This window comes from Rousettus aegyptiacus, unplaced genomic scaffold (genome assembly GCF_014176215.1).
Source record: "Rousettus aegyptiacus isolate mRouAeg1 unplaced genomic scaffold, mRouAeg1.p scaffold_m13_p_4, whole genome shotgun sequence".
Taxonomy (NCBI): Eukaryota; Metazoa; Chordata; class Mammalia; order Chiroptera; family Pteropodidae; genus Rousettus; species Rousettus aegyptiacus.
Window position 1 is genome coordinate 8,248,989 of NW_023416307.1, and position 18,759 is coordinate 8,267,747.

Sequence of the window (18,759 nt, forward strand, 5' to 3'; positions counted from 1 at the left end):
TTGTCTCAGGCAAGTGTAATTCATGGAATGACACCAAAGGTGGGGCACATGTTTTATCACATGCTCTACTTCGAGTATATAAGCTTCCCTCGACACATACTGACATTCGCACTCAGGATCTTGCCTTGAACAGCAAACCAACACTCCATCCCTGACACCATGAGCTACTACGGCAGCTACTACGGAGGCCTGGGCTACGGCTATGGAGGCTTCGGTGGCCTGGGCTGTGGCTATGGCTGCGGATGGGGCAGCTTCCGCGGACTGGGCTATGGCTGTGGCTACGGAGGCTATGGATGTGGCTGCTACCGCCCCTCTTGTTATGGAGGCTACGGGTATGGCTGCTGCCACCCATCGTGCTATGGAGGATATGGATTCTCCCGCTTCTACTAAAAATTTGCTATAAGTGGACGCTGATGGAAAACCTGCAAATGTATTTGGTCCTATCTTGTGCTTTCATTCCCAAAACATTCGTCTTATATTCTCCAGGATCAGTCGATAGCTTTTTATAAGTTGTCAGACTGTTTCTATGAATATTTGGTGCCTTTACCCACAAACCCATCAGCTAAATGCATATTCAGTATGCATAACCATTCTAGTTTGATCTCCTTTTGGTTTACTTTTCTTGCTGCTATTACCATGATGTTATCTTTCTAGCAAGACACTGGATACAACTTGCATTTTGCTTTTGTCCAATAAATTGATTACTTAAAATGTAAATTCATCGTCCTGTTGTGATGTTTCTATTTTTATTATTTTAACATCTTATTTGGCAACTAATTTAAAAAATGTGCTTAGGAAGAAATGAGGTCTGTGGCTACATGGTATAGTATAATGCAAATGTTTCTAGTTCACCACATTGCACCAACTTGAGAACTCACAGGCTGTCATATTAATATAAATGAAAATAACTTACCACTGTCTACTCACTTAGGAAATCAGCCTCCTCTAGTGTCCCTCAAGTGTTCCTGGAATTACTAAGAATTGTGTCATTCGCATATTATATTAAAGTGCATTCTTCTGTGTCACATTGATATTAGCTAAATAGCTTCTTTTTTTATGACTACTTCGTTAGAGAAGTTTTAGGTTCACAGCAAAATTCAGAGGAAAGTACTGAGATTTCCCAAATACCCTCTCCTCCCACACATGCACCGACTCCCCCCCCATCAACATCCCCCGCCAGAGTGGCACCTTTGTTACAGTTGATGAACCTACACTGATACATCATCACCCAAAGTTGATAGTTTACCTGAGGGTTCATTCTTGGTGTTTTACATTCTGTGGATGTGGAAGAATATAAGATAGGCATCTATCATAATATATAGAGTATTTTCACTATCCAAAATAACCTCTATGTTCCTTCTATAACCTTTCCCCACTGAAAATCTTCATGGTACCACTGGTCTGGCCAGATATGCCTTTGTTTCTTTTTCTATCATCTTTGTCATGAGGCAGAGGAGGATATTGAGAAGCATCATTCATTTCCTGAGCAGGAACTGCATGTCTATAGTTGACATATGTTGATGGCCATCACCCCTCATAAGGCAGATCCATCTAACACTGACACGATGCGTGGAACCCAATGGCGCAGTGTTCTATGGAAGACGGGAGTGAGGGAATCTTTTCCGATTTCTTTTCACACTTTATTAGAGGGCTCTTAACATTCTCATGAGTGGATGAAGGCACAAAGTCAAACCTTTATAACATACAAGATGCTTTATTAGTAAGAGTCTCATGGCTGTTCACAGTCAAGGTTATAGTCAAGGAAGTTGGCTCTTTCTTCCATTGAAATTTGTTCTCCCCCAGAAAATTGCTCAGTTTCTCCAAAGGGACTTTCTTTTAGGCTGATTCCTTTGATTCACCACTTGAAACAAACCTCTTGAAACATCAACAATGAACACAGGTTGAATCCTTCTGCAGAAGGTTTCTTAACCAACTTTTAAAGTTGTCAGAGCAGCCTGTTTCACTAGTTTGTCTGACATGACCAGACATGTGTCTGAATTCACTTAAATTCATGCTTGGACCCCTACTACCCTCCTACTTATTGCTTGAGAAATTCTTTTTATTCTTCTATAAACCCAAAGGAAGAACGTTACTGTATGAACAATTTCCCACAGAAAAACTGTTATCTTTTTATTTACAGTATAGTTTAGATTTCAAATCAGAAAACTGAACAAGGGAAGCAAGAAAAATAAAATACAATAGAAGAGGAGAATCTATAGATCAAGGGCCCAGTCACTTATGTAGACTATGCCTTACATGATGCTGTGAGGAGGACAGAACTAGTGTGAGTACACATACAAGTGCTACTAAAGTAGAAGGCATCAATTCAAAGAATCTCCAGCAGATATCCTTGGCAGGCATTTAATCTTGCTAGGGAGGTTTAGTATGTTCCAAATCCCTGGGATGTAATAGAGTTCTTTAGATTATTATTTTATGCTTTAATCAGAGGTACAGTGAAATGACCCCTGCAGGTTAACTGTAGTTACGATTCTATATGATTGATACCTTTGATTTCTTATTTTTCGTTCTCTAAAAACTTAACAGTATGTGAACTAGTTAGCACCTTTGCATATATGAGGGGTGTAAGAATATATAAAGCTTGTAGTATTTAAAGCTTGCCCTGATAAACATACTAAAAAAATGCGGGCCTTTTACAGAACAATAATGTGAGACATAATATGTGATTATTCAAAAATAATTTTCTCGAGACAAATAGTACACCTTACTAAGTATGACCTTGTGTACCATGCATATTAAGTTTAAATATTGGTCTTACTTGAAGATCTTTTTGATTTTTGATCTGAACTGCTCAGAAGCTATTAAATTTGATTTGTGCCCAAAGATAATTAGTGACTCTCCTAAATGTCATGGTTTTAGAAGCATATTGCAAAAGTGATGTTTATGTTCTTGGTTTGATTATTAAAGAATTAGAAGCTGGGAACATAGAACATATTTATAAATTATGGTCACTAAATAGTTCTGTTGGGAGAATTTTATTATGTCAGTAAGACACTAAAATGTGTATTTCGTCTCAGTGAAAGTAAGGGATAAATCTCCTGATTAAAGATATAGGTCTTAATTCTGAAAAAGACATAATAATGTTAAGTGTAACCTTGGTATGTTAGCAAATAAAAATTCCATAATTTAGGATCCAGTATTAATGTTAAAGGATAGAATTGGAGGGAGAATAATTTCTTGAAATATGGATGGATAACAATCATATTCACATCTCATTATTGAGCTCAAACTGGTCACAGGAAATCTAATGATGAAAATCAATATAAAAACTCTTTAACCAATGAAAAATGCTCTATTACTATGAAAAGGCAGTTTAGTGAATATTTTATCATATATGTGTATAGAGCAAAAATACAGGCTACCTGATCAAATTACGATGCCTGAATAAAATTTTTTTTGTTTTTAATTTAGATAATTACAGATATAGATATCTGAATATATATCCATATATCCATGTATATCTATGTATCTATATCTATCTATCTATTATCTATCTATCTATCTACCTATCTATTTATCTATCTACTTATCTATCTATTTATTCAACAAATATAATTGCTCTTCTCCAAAATTTGGAGGACAAGTGTGAAGCTATAGACCTAGCTATGGCTCCAGCAATGAGTTTAGAAATTCTGAGGCTTAATATTGTTATATAATTATATTTCTGCCAAGCACCTTGCCATGGCGTATAGAAACTACATGTTCAGCTGGTTGATAATGGCACCATAATCCATACAGCCAGTCAGGTCTGAATTTGGAGAGGCTCCATATCTCTTCTCCCATTTCCACATCCAATAACATATCCAAAAAAAATAATTGTTTTGTGCTATCTCCTTGTATATAATCTTGTTTTACCCATTTTCTAATGTCTAGTTATCATCTGTCACTGGGACTATGGCTATACATTCTCATCTATTCTAATCTGGTTTCTAGGACTCAAAGCTTTCGTTCAGCCTTTAGTTCTTTTGTTTCAAAATTCTTTGTTTAAATAGACTTTATATATCTTCTTGGGATGACATACATGCAGTTATTGTAAAGAAAATTATGTAAATCTTGGTGTTCTGATATGAAAAAATATATAAGATAATTCAGTCAAAAAATCAATTTGCAGAAGAGCATGGACCATAAAGTTCATCCACCAGGTATGAAGCTCGGTAAACATTAAATGAATTAATAGTGTAATTATCTAAATAATCCATAATCTTTCTCAAATATTTGCCTTTACGCTAGCTCCTTTCTCACCTCAGATAGTATGCTCTTCGCTTTTCATAATGAGCTCCTACTCATCTTCAAGTGTTAGCCTATTATCTCTGTTGTGATGTCTTCTCTTATTCCTCAAGGCACCTGACAGCATCACGTGCAAATGCCACTTCATGACTATCCTGTTGGTTCCCAGTCCATTACACAGCTTTTTATCTGATAGCACTTTTCACCAATGGGTGTTATATATTTAATTGTTTACTTGCTGTCTTCACCAGGGAATGTAAACTCCATATGGGCAAGGACTTAATCCATTTTATTTATTGATGAATCTTCAGTGCCTAGAGCAATGCCTGATCCATGGGAAGTATTTCATAAAACATGTGCAGAATAAATCTACAATAGCAGCAATCTATTAATTATTTATTTATATGCCAGATTCTCCATTAAGTTGAATCCTTTTAATCATATATGATTCTCTTAATGAAAAAGATAAGCATTAATTTTTATTTTAAACATCATATTATATTAACCTTTTTCATAGATATTTATTAACCACTTATAATATACTAGGCACTGCTTGGTATTAAAGTATAATCAAAAGGCAATTTCAATGTAACTACTACTACTAATAATATATTTATTGCATACTTACTTTGCCTCGCAAACATTATCACATCTACATTTCAGAATGTAGGAGATAAGTATTGTTCTTGTAGTGAATAAGTGAGAAAAATTACAGTTTGAGGAGCTTAAATTACTATTCCAAATCTTACATTAGTGAGTTGTGAGATAATAATAACCAATGATAAATTAAATAGTAAAGAGTTTTCAACCGAAGCACATGGTCGTGTCCCCAAACACATGTAATCAAGGTGATCATAAGAATGCTACACAAATGTTATGTAATATTGCTGCATAACACGCAACTATATACGTCAATGCTATATAACAATAAACTTTATGCTTATTCATCCAAGAGCTGAGAGAAATAAGATGGCTTCTCTGGGTTCACTAACATGATTGGAAGTTGACTGATTACTGGCTTAGGTAAGTGGGTGTCTAGACTCTATTCCATATATCTCTCATTCTACAATAGACTAAAACAGATATGTTTTCATGGAGATGGCAGGAATATGAGAGCAAAATAGATACCTGCAAGGATATTGGACATCCATATACAGAACTGGCACACATTAATTCTGTTTTTTTTTTGTTGTTGTTGTTGTTGTTGTTTTTTTTGTCAAAGAATGTTATATAGCTGAGCCAGGAGTCAAAGAAGAGTACAAACTTATAAAGCAAAGTAAATCAATCAGGAAAGGGGCAAAGCTTTGCATTCTATCATAGACCCTATTATCCAGACTCTACTTTTAGAAATTATTTTTCTTAGGTAATGTCATTGGCTCAAAGCAATCAATGGTCTCCTCTCTGAAAGGAGACACCTCTCAAATTTATGTCTCCAGTTTGTAGGGATGCCAGATCACATACAGGACAACCTGTGAAATTTGAATTTAAGAGAAACAATATGCTTTTAAAATAAGTGTAAAATATCACATAGAACATATTTATATTAAAAAGAATTTCATTTATATAAAATTTACTTTTTAATATTTTTATTTATACTTTTATCTATATTTTTATTTGCATCTTATGGCATGGCCTTTCTCCTGATATTTATCTGTTTGAAGAATGTTTCCAAACATGTCTATATAGGCAACTGAATCTCAACATGTTCTGATTAAATAGATTATTTTCCTCACACCCATATCCTTTCTGCTTCCTGATCTCTGTTCTGACATTTCCATTCACCTAGTACTCCAAGACTGAAATGTCAGTCATAAAAATAATTCTAATTTTTCTCCTCTCCTTATTAGTTGATTACTAGTTATCTTTAGTCCTGCCATTTGAATCTTTCTCACAGAGATTCCATCTTCTTTATCACCAATTTTCCTCTCTTTCAAGTCTTTTTATCTCACCATCAAAATATTTTTTATTAAGAGTTTTCCTCAATTAGCTTTTACTCCATTTACATCTTACGATGCCATTCTCTTCCTGTCCATTTTATTGATTAGAAACCCAAAGTTTGAAGTTAGACTGCTTGAGTTGCAGTATAAGCACAGCTGTTGATTAAGTCCATGATGTGGATCAATTTATTTCACCTCATTAAGTCTCATTTTTGTTGTTTGCGAAGTGAAGATAATTTTATTGTTTCTCCTATAATGTGGTGAGAATTAAATGAGCTAGTGTTTGCAAAGCATAAAAGAATGGCCAAACACAAACACAGTGTAAATAATAGACATTAACCTAAACTATTACTATTACCTTAAAATTTTATCCTCTTATGATAACTTTTTTCTCTCTGTTTCATTCCATAGAAACATATCCTCATCATATAAAACTACTCTTAGATTGTGTTTCAGAAAAAAAAGCCAGTCTATGCTCAATTATATTCTTTCCACATGTTTTCTTTTTTCTACAACACTTATTGTATAATGTGATGTTTGTTTATCTTTCTCCCCTGCTCAACAATGAGCTTCCTCAATGAAATCTAGATTTATGCAACTTAATGCATCTACATTGAAATCCATTACAGACTCATATGGTGAAATATCTTACTTTCTTACTTCACTCATGACTAGATTACTAGATAGCTATTAAACTTGATATGTTCCTATTATAGTTTGCATTTCTTTTATGCTATATTTTGTTTTGAAATGATAACTAAAATAATTTGCTAAAATGATGTAAATAGCTCATATTGAATACCAGATTGCTTCCTAGGCAGATAGTAAATTAACTGTGCAAGTACAATAAATTATTAAAATTCCTATCCCAGCAGTTGTTAATACAACATAAAAAGGCCCAAACCCAAATTCTCCACCAGTCTACTCCCGAACTCTGTTCAGGGATCTTAGAACAGCACTATTTAATAAGCAAGGGAGTAGTTAAAGGAAAAAATTAACAAGCCATCATCACTATCTTTATAGTATATATAAAGCACACACACACACACATGAGAGAGAGACAGAGACAGAGAGATAACATGATTGATTTAGTTTACTTGCCAAACAATTACTCCAGTTTTCTTTAGAAAATGAAAATTTTCCTAAGTCGAATCAAATCACCACTTAATACTTAGGGTTATGACATGTGGCATGGTTAGAACTATAAATTTATTTCCTGAGTTTTGAGAGGAAAACAGACTGTACATTAAGCATAACATCTTTCTTTCTGGCACACCAGACACAAGTGTGGAGAGGAAAAAGGAAACAAAGAAGAGAAGGGACAAATCGAGTAAGACATGTAGAGGACAGGCTCATGCGTAGTGACACAGTGAGAGACCTGGAACCCAGGAGAGATCACATGGCAAATGAAATTCTAAGAATAGATGTGGCAGGAGTGAGTGATGGGCAGAGACCAAAAGGAAATGGATGAAAAGTCAGCAAAGATCAATCTCCTTTATAAAAATTATGCTCCAAGCTTTTAGTTGATATAAATGTGTTATAGAAAACATCATAAAGAAGTGTCTATCTTATTCCCCTTTTGGAAAGCTCTTAAATCAGCAGTGCAGGGAAGTGGAAAACACATAGACTCTCGAGTCTGCTTACGTAGGTTCAAATTCAACTTGTGCACTTAAAAGCTGTGACAACTTTGTGAATGTTATTACTTAAGCTCTCTAAACCATCTGTAAAATGAGGGTAATAATAGTATTTACCTCACAGGATGATTGTATTAAGTGAATTAATATATTGAAAGTTCATACTACATAATAAGTATGAATAAACACTTATTATTCTTACCGTTACTATTGCCAAGTTGGGAGATACATCTGTCCCAGGGGTTCAGCTGAAGTGTTTAAACCTTTAATAGAAGTTGATTTTGAATATGATGGACAGATCATGACATTTACTTAAAATATCTTTTTTAGAGAAAATGCCAGAAAAGTCATGTATAATTAGTGATCCAAAATAATCTTCTAAAATACAGTGGGGATATTACCTGATGTTACGGAGTGAGTTTATGGGAATTTCAACCAGAGTCAGATAAAAGCCAAAGCCTTGAGGATGGAAAAATTACCTCTAATAGGCACCAAGTCGATTAAAGGGATATTAAATTAAAACATGTTAACATGCAGAAGGCCATTCCTTGCTGGAATCAAGGAAATATTAAAAGTTTTGGGGGCTTAGATGTCTTCTGAGATGTAAAGCCTGAAGGCTTTACTATCCCCACGTCTGAGGATTTGGAAATTCACAGTGCAGAGAGTGATGTTTGAGCTCAAGTAACTCAGCTTTTATTACCCAAATGAATTCATTCCTCCAATAGAGACTAGGTTGTGGTCATTGACAATCCAGGCTTCCACTGAATCTTTGTGGTGGATATTGTAACCTCAGTGGTTTAAGTGACCATTCTAATTTTGGCCAAGAAATGAGGACTTAAGACAGGGTGAAAATAATATTTTGGCTTCCATCTGGTCATGAAAATTACATGATCTCAGCGATCAATTTAACACCTATTAATAAGATGCTAACTTTTTCCATTCATTGAGTTAACATCATTTTTGTCTCATCACTGAGAGTTATTTTGACATTTGTAAACCAGGTTTTTTAAAAATGACGTATTTTCCCGCCCAAACTTCAGTGAGTGACTACTTCACTATTTAATTATTGTAGAATAAATTTCAACTTTGATACCTTACAAATTATATTGAATTTTTCTAGTCTTCTTAATTTCTACCTCAGATGTATCATGTGGAAGAAAGTTTTTATGAGAAAGAAGAAATAAAGTCATGAGGTGCCATCATCCTGGAGAGGAGGTGTGATAGAGTTATTCAAAAGACATAATTCTGGTAGATTCTTTGTGTGAGTTATTTCACAGTTAAATTCTTTCTAATGAGGACACTTGGTTGCTTTGGCTAGTTCTTTGTTTGTTTGTATGTTTGTTTGTTTTTATTCTGACTGGTAGGAAATATAGAACATGATATTTAAAATCAAGATAAGCAAATGTATAACTAGGATTTAGAAATAGCGTAGGATGCTGGCGAAAAACTAAGTCGCTAGCAATTAAAAGCTCAAGCAAATAATCAAACAAGTTGATTAACTTTTTCTCTAATATTTTTGAAACATTAAACATTCAGCGTCTGGGCCAAAAAAGTCAATAATTATGACAAACAACTTAGAAAAAGAAATGGCAACCTCATCTCAATAAAGATTTAACAGCAAAAATCATCAAAATTATGGCATCATATGCAACTTATTTAACCTATTTGATTGTACCACTTCTTCAATTTAGAAAGTCAGTTTACCTACAGTTCACTTAACTTTGTGGTCACGCTCGTGCAGTAACTTTTTAACAATTGCTTACCCTTGATTCCAATATTCGGTTTATATTATTCACAATGACCATGTGAGGCATTATTTTTCTCTTTGTATTTTTACATTGAATCTACTCATTGTTGCAAAGAATGATTTCTGAATATTATGCTTCTTTCGTGTTGATTGGACCTTCTAAATGATTAATGATTTATTATTTTTGGTAATAATAAATGTCGTTCCTATAGATACCCGCTTATAATGACCGGATAGACACAATTGTTTTTCAAAGCCAATTTAAATGATGTAGTTGATATAATAATCTTTTAACTCTTAACAGAAACATATCTCTTTGTTTCTTTTAGAAACAGCGATAGACAGTCTATGATGACTTTAGTTGTGATTATCTGGGGAGTTACCTTTTTTCAACTTTTATTCCAAAGAGTAGCATAGTGCAAACATCATATATCATTTACATGTCATGCTCATATCTTGTATACTATTCTCATAGTTCGCCAAACCTTACTCTCTACGTTTGTAAAATAAGAGTACGACCAACGTATTTTTACAATCTATGATCCTGTTTTTGTCATTACTACTGAATAGTTTCTTTTTGAATACTAAAATTTTATTTAGAACATAAGGCCAAGTGCCTTTTAAAACAAGTCCTTTCAGTTTAGGACAAATGGCTAAGAATTCTTATTATTACTAAAATTATTATTATATAGTACATATGTTCATGTTTTTTTATCTTAAAAAAATTTCCTTAAATGATGATTACCCTTCTCTATTAATTTTCTGATTGATAGGTAGCCTGTAAAATCTGTAAGAAAAATATTACAACTTTCAAGCCAAACATGTCTCCAGCTTTATCTGAAGTACAAAGTCATAAAAAATACTATACTTCAGTGTTTATTGAAGAATCTAGTAAGTATTTAAATTCATGACTTGCAATAATTTGGGTTAACTTTTACTTTTAAGACTTTTTTTCCTTCATTAACTGATAAAAATAAAACCAATGAACATATGCTTTTTGATGAGTTTGAATTATAGTGCTTAGCAATTAGTTAGTCCAGCTAGCCTCAGATTTAATCATCTGGGACTACTTCATTTGAATTTAAATTTAAAGAAAATGTTTACCATTTAAGACTGAATAATTTGCAACAACATAGATGAACCTAGAGAACATTATGCTAAGTAAAATAAGCCAGACACAGAGAGACAAATATTACATGATGTCACTTATATGTGGAATCTAAAAATGCCAAGCTAATAGTAAGAGAGAACAGAATGGTTATCAGGGGCTAGGGACTGGGAGAAATGAGAAGATGCTGATCAAACGATATGAACTTTTAGTTATAAGATGAATAAGGTCTGAAGACCTAATGCATAGCATAACAATTATGGTTAATAGTAATAGATTGTATACTTGAAATTTGTTAAGAGAGTAAATCTCAAGTGTTCTGACCATAAAAAAAGTGAGGTGATGAATAAATTAGCTTGATTGTGGTAATAATTTTACTATATATATATATATATATATAAATTAAATCATCACATTGTATTCCTTAAATATATGCAAAATTTGTCAATCATAAATCAATAAAGCTGCAAAAATTTCACCATTTAAACATACAATTTCACACTCAAGGTTCATTCTTGCCACATATTTACATGTATGGAAGTGAAAACAAGAAAATCACTCCCTTCATTAAAGTTTTTATTCCCTCGCTCACAAGTTAATAGTTGTCAAAAATACTCTTGGTCTTACTGACTTTCTTTGATTTGTCCCATTTCTTTCCTCATTATGTCTGCTTGAGGTCACTTTATCTTATCACCTTTACCTAAATTTCTCATTCTTTCTTCTAACATTTCAATTAGACATGGCTTTTAGTGAACAGACAAAAAAATTTCTTTCTGACGTCTTTACCTCTTTAAATTCTTCCTATAGTATGATAAATCCCTAAATTAATGAAAAAGTATTAAAAAAAACGGAATCAAACATTCTTTGACAAAGTAGAAACTACAAGTATCAAAAATACTTTTAACTATATATATGCCTAACCAATACTTGAAACTAATTTAAATAACTACATTTAAAAAATATACCTTTTTTTTTTGTAACTATCAAGTATGTGCTTGCATTTGAACAAATGCATGTGTGTGTTTATATTTGATTTTGAATTATGGGAGGAACATCCCTTTCTGGACATTTAACTGTGAAATTTGTATTAACCTTTATTTGTATCAATATTAAGAGGAATATATTCAGTTTTGGATGGCTGAAAGGTTTTTGAAAATCAAAACCAAAAGCAGAAAAACACTTTTTATAGGAGTTGATAAAGTATTAAAGTCACATGTTTCGGCTTGAGTATTCATCAGCTAGAGTCACTGAAATTATAAAGACATAATTTAAACACATCCTCTTTTTGCATCTTTTCTTTGAGTCTCTGAAGGAAGAGAATTGAGTCTGCAGAAACCAAATGGGGAGTGTGGAGAAAAAAGAAGAAATGGTTTGCTAAACTACTTTCATCCTTGTCAAACAGATGATGGGAAACAGTATCACAGTAATAAGAAATGTGCTAGTTTCTAATATGTACCTGCTCACCAAGAATTAATCACAACATTCATCTTTCATCTAGTCTTTAAAAACCAGCTTCTGGTAAGTTTCATAGACTCATGTTTATATGAACAATGTTCTTATGAGACTGCAAAATACTCCAACTAAGGCTTGGCAACCTGTATAAATTTCTATACCTAAGAAAAATCTTATATATCTCTGCTAGTTTTTATTTAGTGCAATTCTTCCCCTACTTTGCTGTTTCTTTTATTTTAAATGACTTTATTGTGGAAAGACTGAAATACGAAAAGCTGTACTTGTTTAATGTATTCAATTTGATGAGTTTAGAGATAAGTATACATCCATGAAACCATCACCATCACCAGAAACATTCATTACTTCTAAAAGTCTCCTCCCATTCTCTCTCTCGATGATGATAACACTTAACATATGATCTACTCTCTTAGCAAATTTTTAAGTAAATAATACAGCATTGTTAACTATAGCACCGTGCCATATAATTGACCTCCAGGATTTACTCATCTTGCATAGCTAAAACTGTTTACCGTTTGATTAATACCTCATTTTCCCCTTATCCAGTTCCTGGCAACCATCATTCTACTCTCTGTTTCTATGAGTTTGACTTTGCCAGATTCCTCATTTAAGTGTATCATGTAGTTTTTGTCATTCTTTACCCGGCTTATTTCATTTAGCATAATATCTTCTGGGTTCATCGGTTTTGTTGCAAATGGCAAGATTTCCTTTTATAAGACTGAGTTATATTCCTTTATTTATTTATTTTTTTTGGTATATGCCAACTTTTCTTCATCCATTTATTCGTTGGACATTTATGTTGCTTCTATGTCTTGGTCATTGTTAATAATGCTGAAGGAACATGGAGTGCAGTTGTCACTGTTTCTATCCTGAGTGAAAAGTACTGCATCAATTTATAATCCCACCAACAATGCACGAGGGTTCCCTTTTCTCCACATCTTCGCCAACACTTGTTGTTTGTTGATTTATTGATGATAGCCATCTGACAGGGATGAGGTGATAGCTCACTGATTTTGTCCTCAATTATCTTCCAGTCCAAAGTATGCAATTTTATCTTATAAAAAGTTTCCAGAGAGCTAAGAGTTCTTTTATAAACCATGGTTTAATGAAAATTTTGTTGCGCTTTCTGGGAGAGAGACAGTGGGCTGTTATATAAAAGGAATAGAAAATTTGGGGGATAAATTCAAGCGGGAAGACATGGAATTAGCTGCTTTAATAACTTTCATGTGGGTAATCTTCACAGCAAACATGTTCAATGTGTGTCTTGTATCATTAGTGGGTAACAATTTACTCATAGATGACTTTTCGTACTTCTTTTAATAAGAAATAATAGAATAAATTGGGATGAGATGGGATGAGATAAATTAAAAATTTCAGAGTCACCTCACCCATATTTTTCTGAAAACTTGGTTCTTGGGAGGAAGGGAGAGAGAGATGGAGGGAGGTAGGGAGAAAGAGAGAGTGAGCATGAGAGAGCTAGAGAGACAGAGCGTGAGTGTGAGCACATGCCAGGCTCTGAAGTAAAATGTGTGCCTAATATGGATCAAGGTACCACAAATTTAAAAGCATATGTTCTACAAGAGTATTCCCTGGCACCCATTGCCCTGACTACATGGTCAAGGCTGCTGCATCAGGGAGAGTGTGGGCATTCTAGTAGTAGAGTTGTTCTGTTTCATGAGCTCATGTACATAGAAGGAGGGATAATAAAATTCCTATGCAAAATGCCCATTTTAATCTTACAGCACTTGAAAATAATTTTCTTCTTGAGCTAGATAGAGCCTATTTGTAACGCACTTAAGTAACATGTTTTTTTTTCCCCCTAATACTTTTTTAAAAAAACCTTCATGTAAGTTGTTTGAGAGTCTGAATTATGTCTTTTCACCTTTTAAACCCAAGGCCAGCACAGCAACTGTCACACAGTTGACATTCAGTAAATATTTGTTAACTATCCACCAAAGAAACCTCCATGTTTTAGGACATGTAAAGTAAAACTAGTAAAAATAGCAGTGGGAAGGACCTAACATTTGTCAGAAGTCTTCCATTATGTAAAAAAGTATTTTTTTTTTAAAAAAATATAATACCTCTTTTAATCATTAGGCTAATTCTGCCAAATAGATTTTATCTAATTATAAAAATGAAGAAATCAAGTCTAGGAGTTAAGTCAGCAAAGGTTACTAGCTTGTATGCCAGAAAAATCCCCCCATGTAAGTAAATTTAAAAGGAAAAAAAGTTAAATAAATTTCTCAAAAAGAATAAGTGGAAATTGAGAGATAGAATCTCAAGTCATCCTTCTACCATGACCCAGCTCAGTGGATACTCAGAATCTTTTTCTCAATAAATATGTCCGTCCTTCCTTCCTCCCTCCCTTCCTTCCTTCCTTCCTTCCTTCCTTCCTTCCTTCCTTCCTTCCTTCCTTCCTTCCTTCCTACCTTCCTTCCTCTCTCTCTTCCTCCCTCCCTCCCTCCCTCCCTCCCTCCCTCCCTCCCTCCCTTCCTTCCTTCCTTCCTTCCTTCCTTCCTTCCTTCCTTCCTGCCTTCCTTCCTTTCCTGCTTTCTTGCTTTCTTTCCATAAACTAAATAAATCCTAATTCCTTATAATAGAATTTGTACATGATTGGCAAATTTTATAATTTTTAAGGGAATAAAATGAATTTGCAATCAATTGATTACCGCTTCATAGCAGCCTGGTACTATGAGTTTGAGCAATTTAAAATTTATCATTATAGAATTTTATTACTCTATTTTAATATGTATGAAAATATTCTGAGCAATACATATGAAAGAGCAAAATTAAAAAGTCCCATATTTTTAATTTTCTTACTGGTTCTTTTTGTGTTTCTTCAATAATTATGTAAAACCCAATCACCTAAGTCAACATCATAATAGTTAGAAATCACTAATGTTGTAGTTATGAGAATGTAATAGCCAATGTTGGCTTATTGAGAATGCATTGCATCTTACACAAGAAAGCTTGCTTTTTACATAGGTCTTCTGCATGAACACTCTTGTCTTTGTGTAAAGTGTCAAAATTTGCACGCAATATTGTCCAATTCTCCATACTATTTCTTTTATATCATCACTCCTCAATTTTTGCTCCACTTGCTCAAATAAATATTCTTAGATACTTTATCATGTATACTGTTATATCTATTTAGAATATTTTCAGCATTCATTTTACCTTTTACTGGGCTTTACAAAATAAATCCATAGAAATTCAAATTGTTAATGGTACACATCCCTAATAACATTATCCAAAATCTTTGAAAAATTTTTTTCAATATTTCCTTGATGTCAAATGCTTAGAAAATATTAATAAGGAATAGAGACACTTTATTACCCAGAAGATTGTGATGATTTGCCAGCATACAGGTGAGTGCTCCTTTATCTATTTATTTTTACTCCTTGCATAGGGTGATTTGGTTTAAATAACGGTTTTAAAAATAGAATTGAATTTTCAATATACTACTGATTAGCCATGTGATATTGGACAAATTAAGTTCTCTATACTGCAGATGTCTTATTTTTAAAAAACAAAGCAAAGCAAAGCAAAGGATTACTGAACTAATAGCCAATTCAACTCTCTGTGTTGTTTTATAGAACATATTGCTATAACATATATTGTTAAATATCAAAGCCCACACAATTTGACTATTTTTTAAATAACATAAAAGTGAATAGACATAATTTAAATTTTCATAACTAATTTTTATTTTTGTCTATAATGACACTTTTTAAATGTTGTGATCTTGTTTTCAGCCAACAACAAAGACCTAACAATATAATTTGGTATTAACTACAAGAGTCAAAAAATAGGATGTAGTCCACAAACTGTAAAATATTTCTAATACTTTTCTGGCCAAAAATATTCGAAATGATAAAACATGAAAAAAGTGAATCGCAAATATTATTGCAAATAAAATATCGATGAAAACAATAAAACCAAAGTTCTTATTTAAAATTATTTCCCTTAAAAGGTATATTACATTTGGGTAGAAGAATAAATTTCTAAAATTGCTACTCAGAAATTTACATTGATCTCCTATTTCTTATGTAATAAGGTTTAAACTTGTTAGTAAGATGTCCATGGCCAAAAAACCTTCCTAGTACAAACTCAGTCTAACTAAAGTCATAGTTAGTTTATAGTACTGCTGATGGTTATGTGTTAGTTTCATTAATTATTACTTAAACTCGCATCCTCCAGGACCCGGCATAAACCCTGACACATAGCAAGGACAAATAAATATTTGTTTAAACTCATTTTCTCATACTAGAAACGTAAATCTCTTTGCGTAGAGACTGGTTAGCATGAATATTTGGTCTTTGTTAGCATGAAATATTTGAAGACGTTTATAGTCAATAAAGTTCTCTTATGATGAATTGAGATGTTAAGATACTTAGAGAGTAAAACCTGTCACATCACCTTCAAAGTTTCAAAAAAAAAAAAAATGTTTATGGTCAGCTCCATCGCTGCTAAGGTCATCTGTGCTCTGTTCTTGGCCAGTGACTGAGCTTGGAAGGCACATGAAGTCAGGCCCATCTCTGTGAGACAGGGAATTCCTTTAATGAGTGCCTAACCAAACCTTCCTTGGAGCCACGCTGGAGATTATTCTAAGCCAATCTTCCTCCCTTCTTTCCTTCCTTACCTCTCTCTTTCACCAAGTTCGGACCTGAACTGTGGTCTAATGGCTTCCCCCAGAATATTCTAGCTACCACCCCATTTTCCCTGACAGGTACTCCCCCCCGCCCCCAGTAAATCTCTTTCATGTCATATCTTATTTGGCAGCTATTTCTCAAAAGACTGCAGCTCACACATTAGATCGGCAAGATTTATTTTTTATATGAAGTGATATCTGACTTTTCCTGCTGGCAATAATGAGTTTTACGTGATTTCCTCACACTGCTTTGAAACCCCTGTCATTTGTGCTCCCATTGAAACTTATGTTTTCATCCCATTACTGCACTTGCTACATGACAGTGAGTTAGAATTGTATATGTGTGAACTCCGCGAAGGCAGAGAATTTGTGTCTTTGTTTAGCGCAACGCCTGCTCTATAATTGGAACTCAATAAACATTTTTTTTTTCAATGAATGCCTAACTAAAAGCAAAATTTTCTGAAGCAAGTATATGAACAAATGTACTTATGAGGGGATATAAATTTCTTAATTCCCATAAGATGTGCCATATATTTAAATTTTCCTCTAAACTTCCTATTATTTTCTATCTGGCAAAATATTAATGGAACATATGAAACGAAGAAGATCAAAAAAACGTTTTCCTAGTGAAGACAGTAGAAAGTATAGGACGCATTCACTAAAAGTACCATACGAATAAAAACATGAAATGCCATAATTCATTCTAGAGAAATAAGTTTATTTTAGATGCCATATCTATTTAATATGCAGTTATGTGACAGAATCCTAGGAAAAAAATAAAACCACAATTTTAGAAAGAAAATAAGTCATTCAGAGCTTCAGCGTAAGAATGAAAATTTAAGATATATCTCATATATCTGATTTAGAAAAGGCAACAGTCCAAGGTTACTTTGTCCACAGTGAATCATATACTTCCAAGAGGACTGTGACGGCAAATCCGGGTGATGCAGATAGTCAGTAATTGCAGATATTGGATGGGATGAATGCTAAAGTTTCATGAAACGCAGACATAAGCATGAGATAATTCAAGCTATTCAGCAAATTGATCCAAAGCATTGAGAGCTAAAGGCTGGTTGGTAACGAGTAGACTGGCAACTCCTGGAAGAAAAGTAAGTTGGGCGGCAGAAGCTGGACCCACAGCCCAGAGTCTGAAAGCCAGGGCTTCCGTAACCAAAAGGCCCAAGGCCAATACTTCCACATCCTGAAGATCCAGCGTAATTTGTTTGGCAGGGACTACAGAAGATGGAATTCCTTGGACGGAAGCAGGATGTCTGGTAGGGTCTAGCCACAGAACAGGATGTCTGGCAGCTGGTGGGCTGACAGCAGGTCTCTTGACAGCCACCGTAGGGAGCGGAGCCCAGCTGGCAGGTGCTGGGAGAGCAGACAACATTTCCGGGGTAGCAAGAATCATAGGAGGAAACTGGATATTGCAAGTAGCCTCCAAGAGAACGAGAGGAGAAGTTTCCAGAGCTGCAGTTGTAAGACATGTTGTCAGGAGTTCTGAGTTCAACTGAGTTGCAGAGAGGAGTTCGTGACTGTGAATGTTCCCTTCTATACTAGACACTTTTATACCCTGGTGATGGGTGTGGTAGCATGTGCCCTTTTTAATAAGAATGCCTAATTAGGCTCCAGTAAAAATGAAATACATTAATCTTCAAAGGGCCTTTTTATGAATGCAGACTTTTAAAGGAAAGAATTTCATTAGTTTTTCAAAGCAATTGTTCACGAAGCATAGATGTCATTTCTCATTCATCTAGCTTGGGTTGATGAATGTAATTGTACCATAATTGTACCTAAAAGATTGGTGTTTTATTCATCCTGTCTTTGAATATATCGTATCAAATGCATAACACAGTGATAATTTTGTTGTATTTAAAGCTTTAAAAATCCTTTGTAGTCTGGAGAGGGGATTTATTTTGTTCCAGTTTAGGAAACCAATCAAGAGCAGAAAAAAAAATCCTCAATAT

The 18,759-nt window shown here is 33.9% G+C and overlaps 2 protein-coding genes across 2 annotated transcripts; one reads left to right on the forward strand and one right to left on the reverse strand.

Annotated features, from left to right (window-relative positions):
- Positions 1-159: 159 nt before the first annotated feature.
- On the forward strand, positions 160-659 carry LOC107519552 (keratin-associated protein 19-8-like). Its single transcript, XM_016162344.2, has 2 exons — positions 160-286; positions 326-659. Exons 1-2 carry the CDS (start codon positions 160-162, stop codon positions 388-390), a joined length of 192 nt encoding a protein of 63 aa, XP_016017830.2. The 3' UTR covers positions 391-659.
- Positions 660-17,826: 17,167 nt separating this feature from the next.
- On the reverse strand, positions 17,827-18,306 carry LOC107519546 (keratin-associated protein 15-1). The gene has a single exon (XM_016162338.2). The coding sequence runs from the start codon at positions 18,277-18,279 to the stop codon at positions 17,827-17,829; it is 453 nt and encodes a 150-aa protein (XP_016017824.2). The 5' UTR covers positions 18,280-18,306.
- Positions 18,307-18,759: the final 453 nt, after the last annotated feature.

Bases quoted from the DNA above. Each gene is read 5' to 3' on its own strand.
- LOC107519546 (XM_016162338.2), bottom strand. From the start codon at position 18,279: ATGTCTTACAACTGCAGCTCTGGAAACTTCTCCTCTCGTTCTCTTGGA.
- LOC107519552 (XM_016162344.2), top strand. From the start codon at position 160: ATGAGCTACTACGGCAGCTACTACGGAGGCCTGGGCTACGGCTATGGA. The intron at 287-325 runs GCTATGGATGTG...CTTGTTATGGAG, and splicing joins CTATGGCTGTGGCTACGGAG to GCTACGGGTATGGCTGCTGC.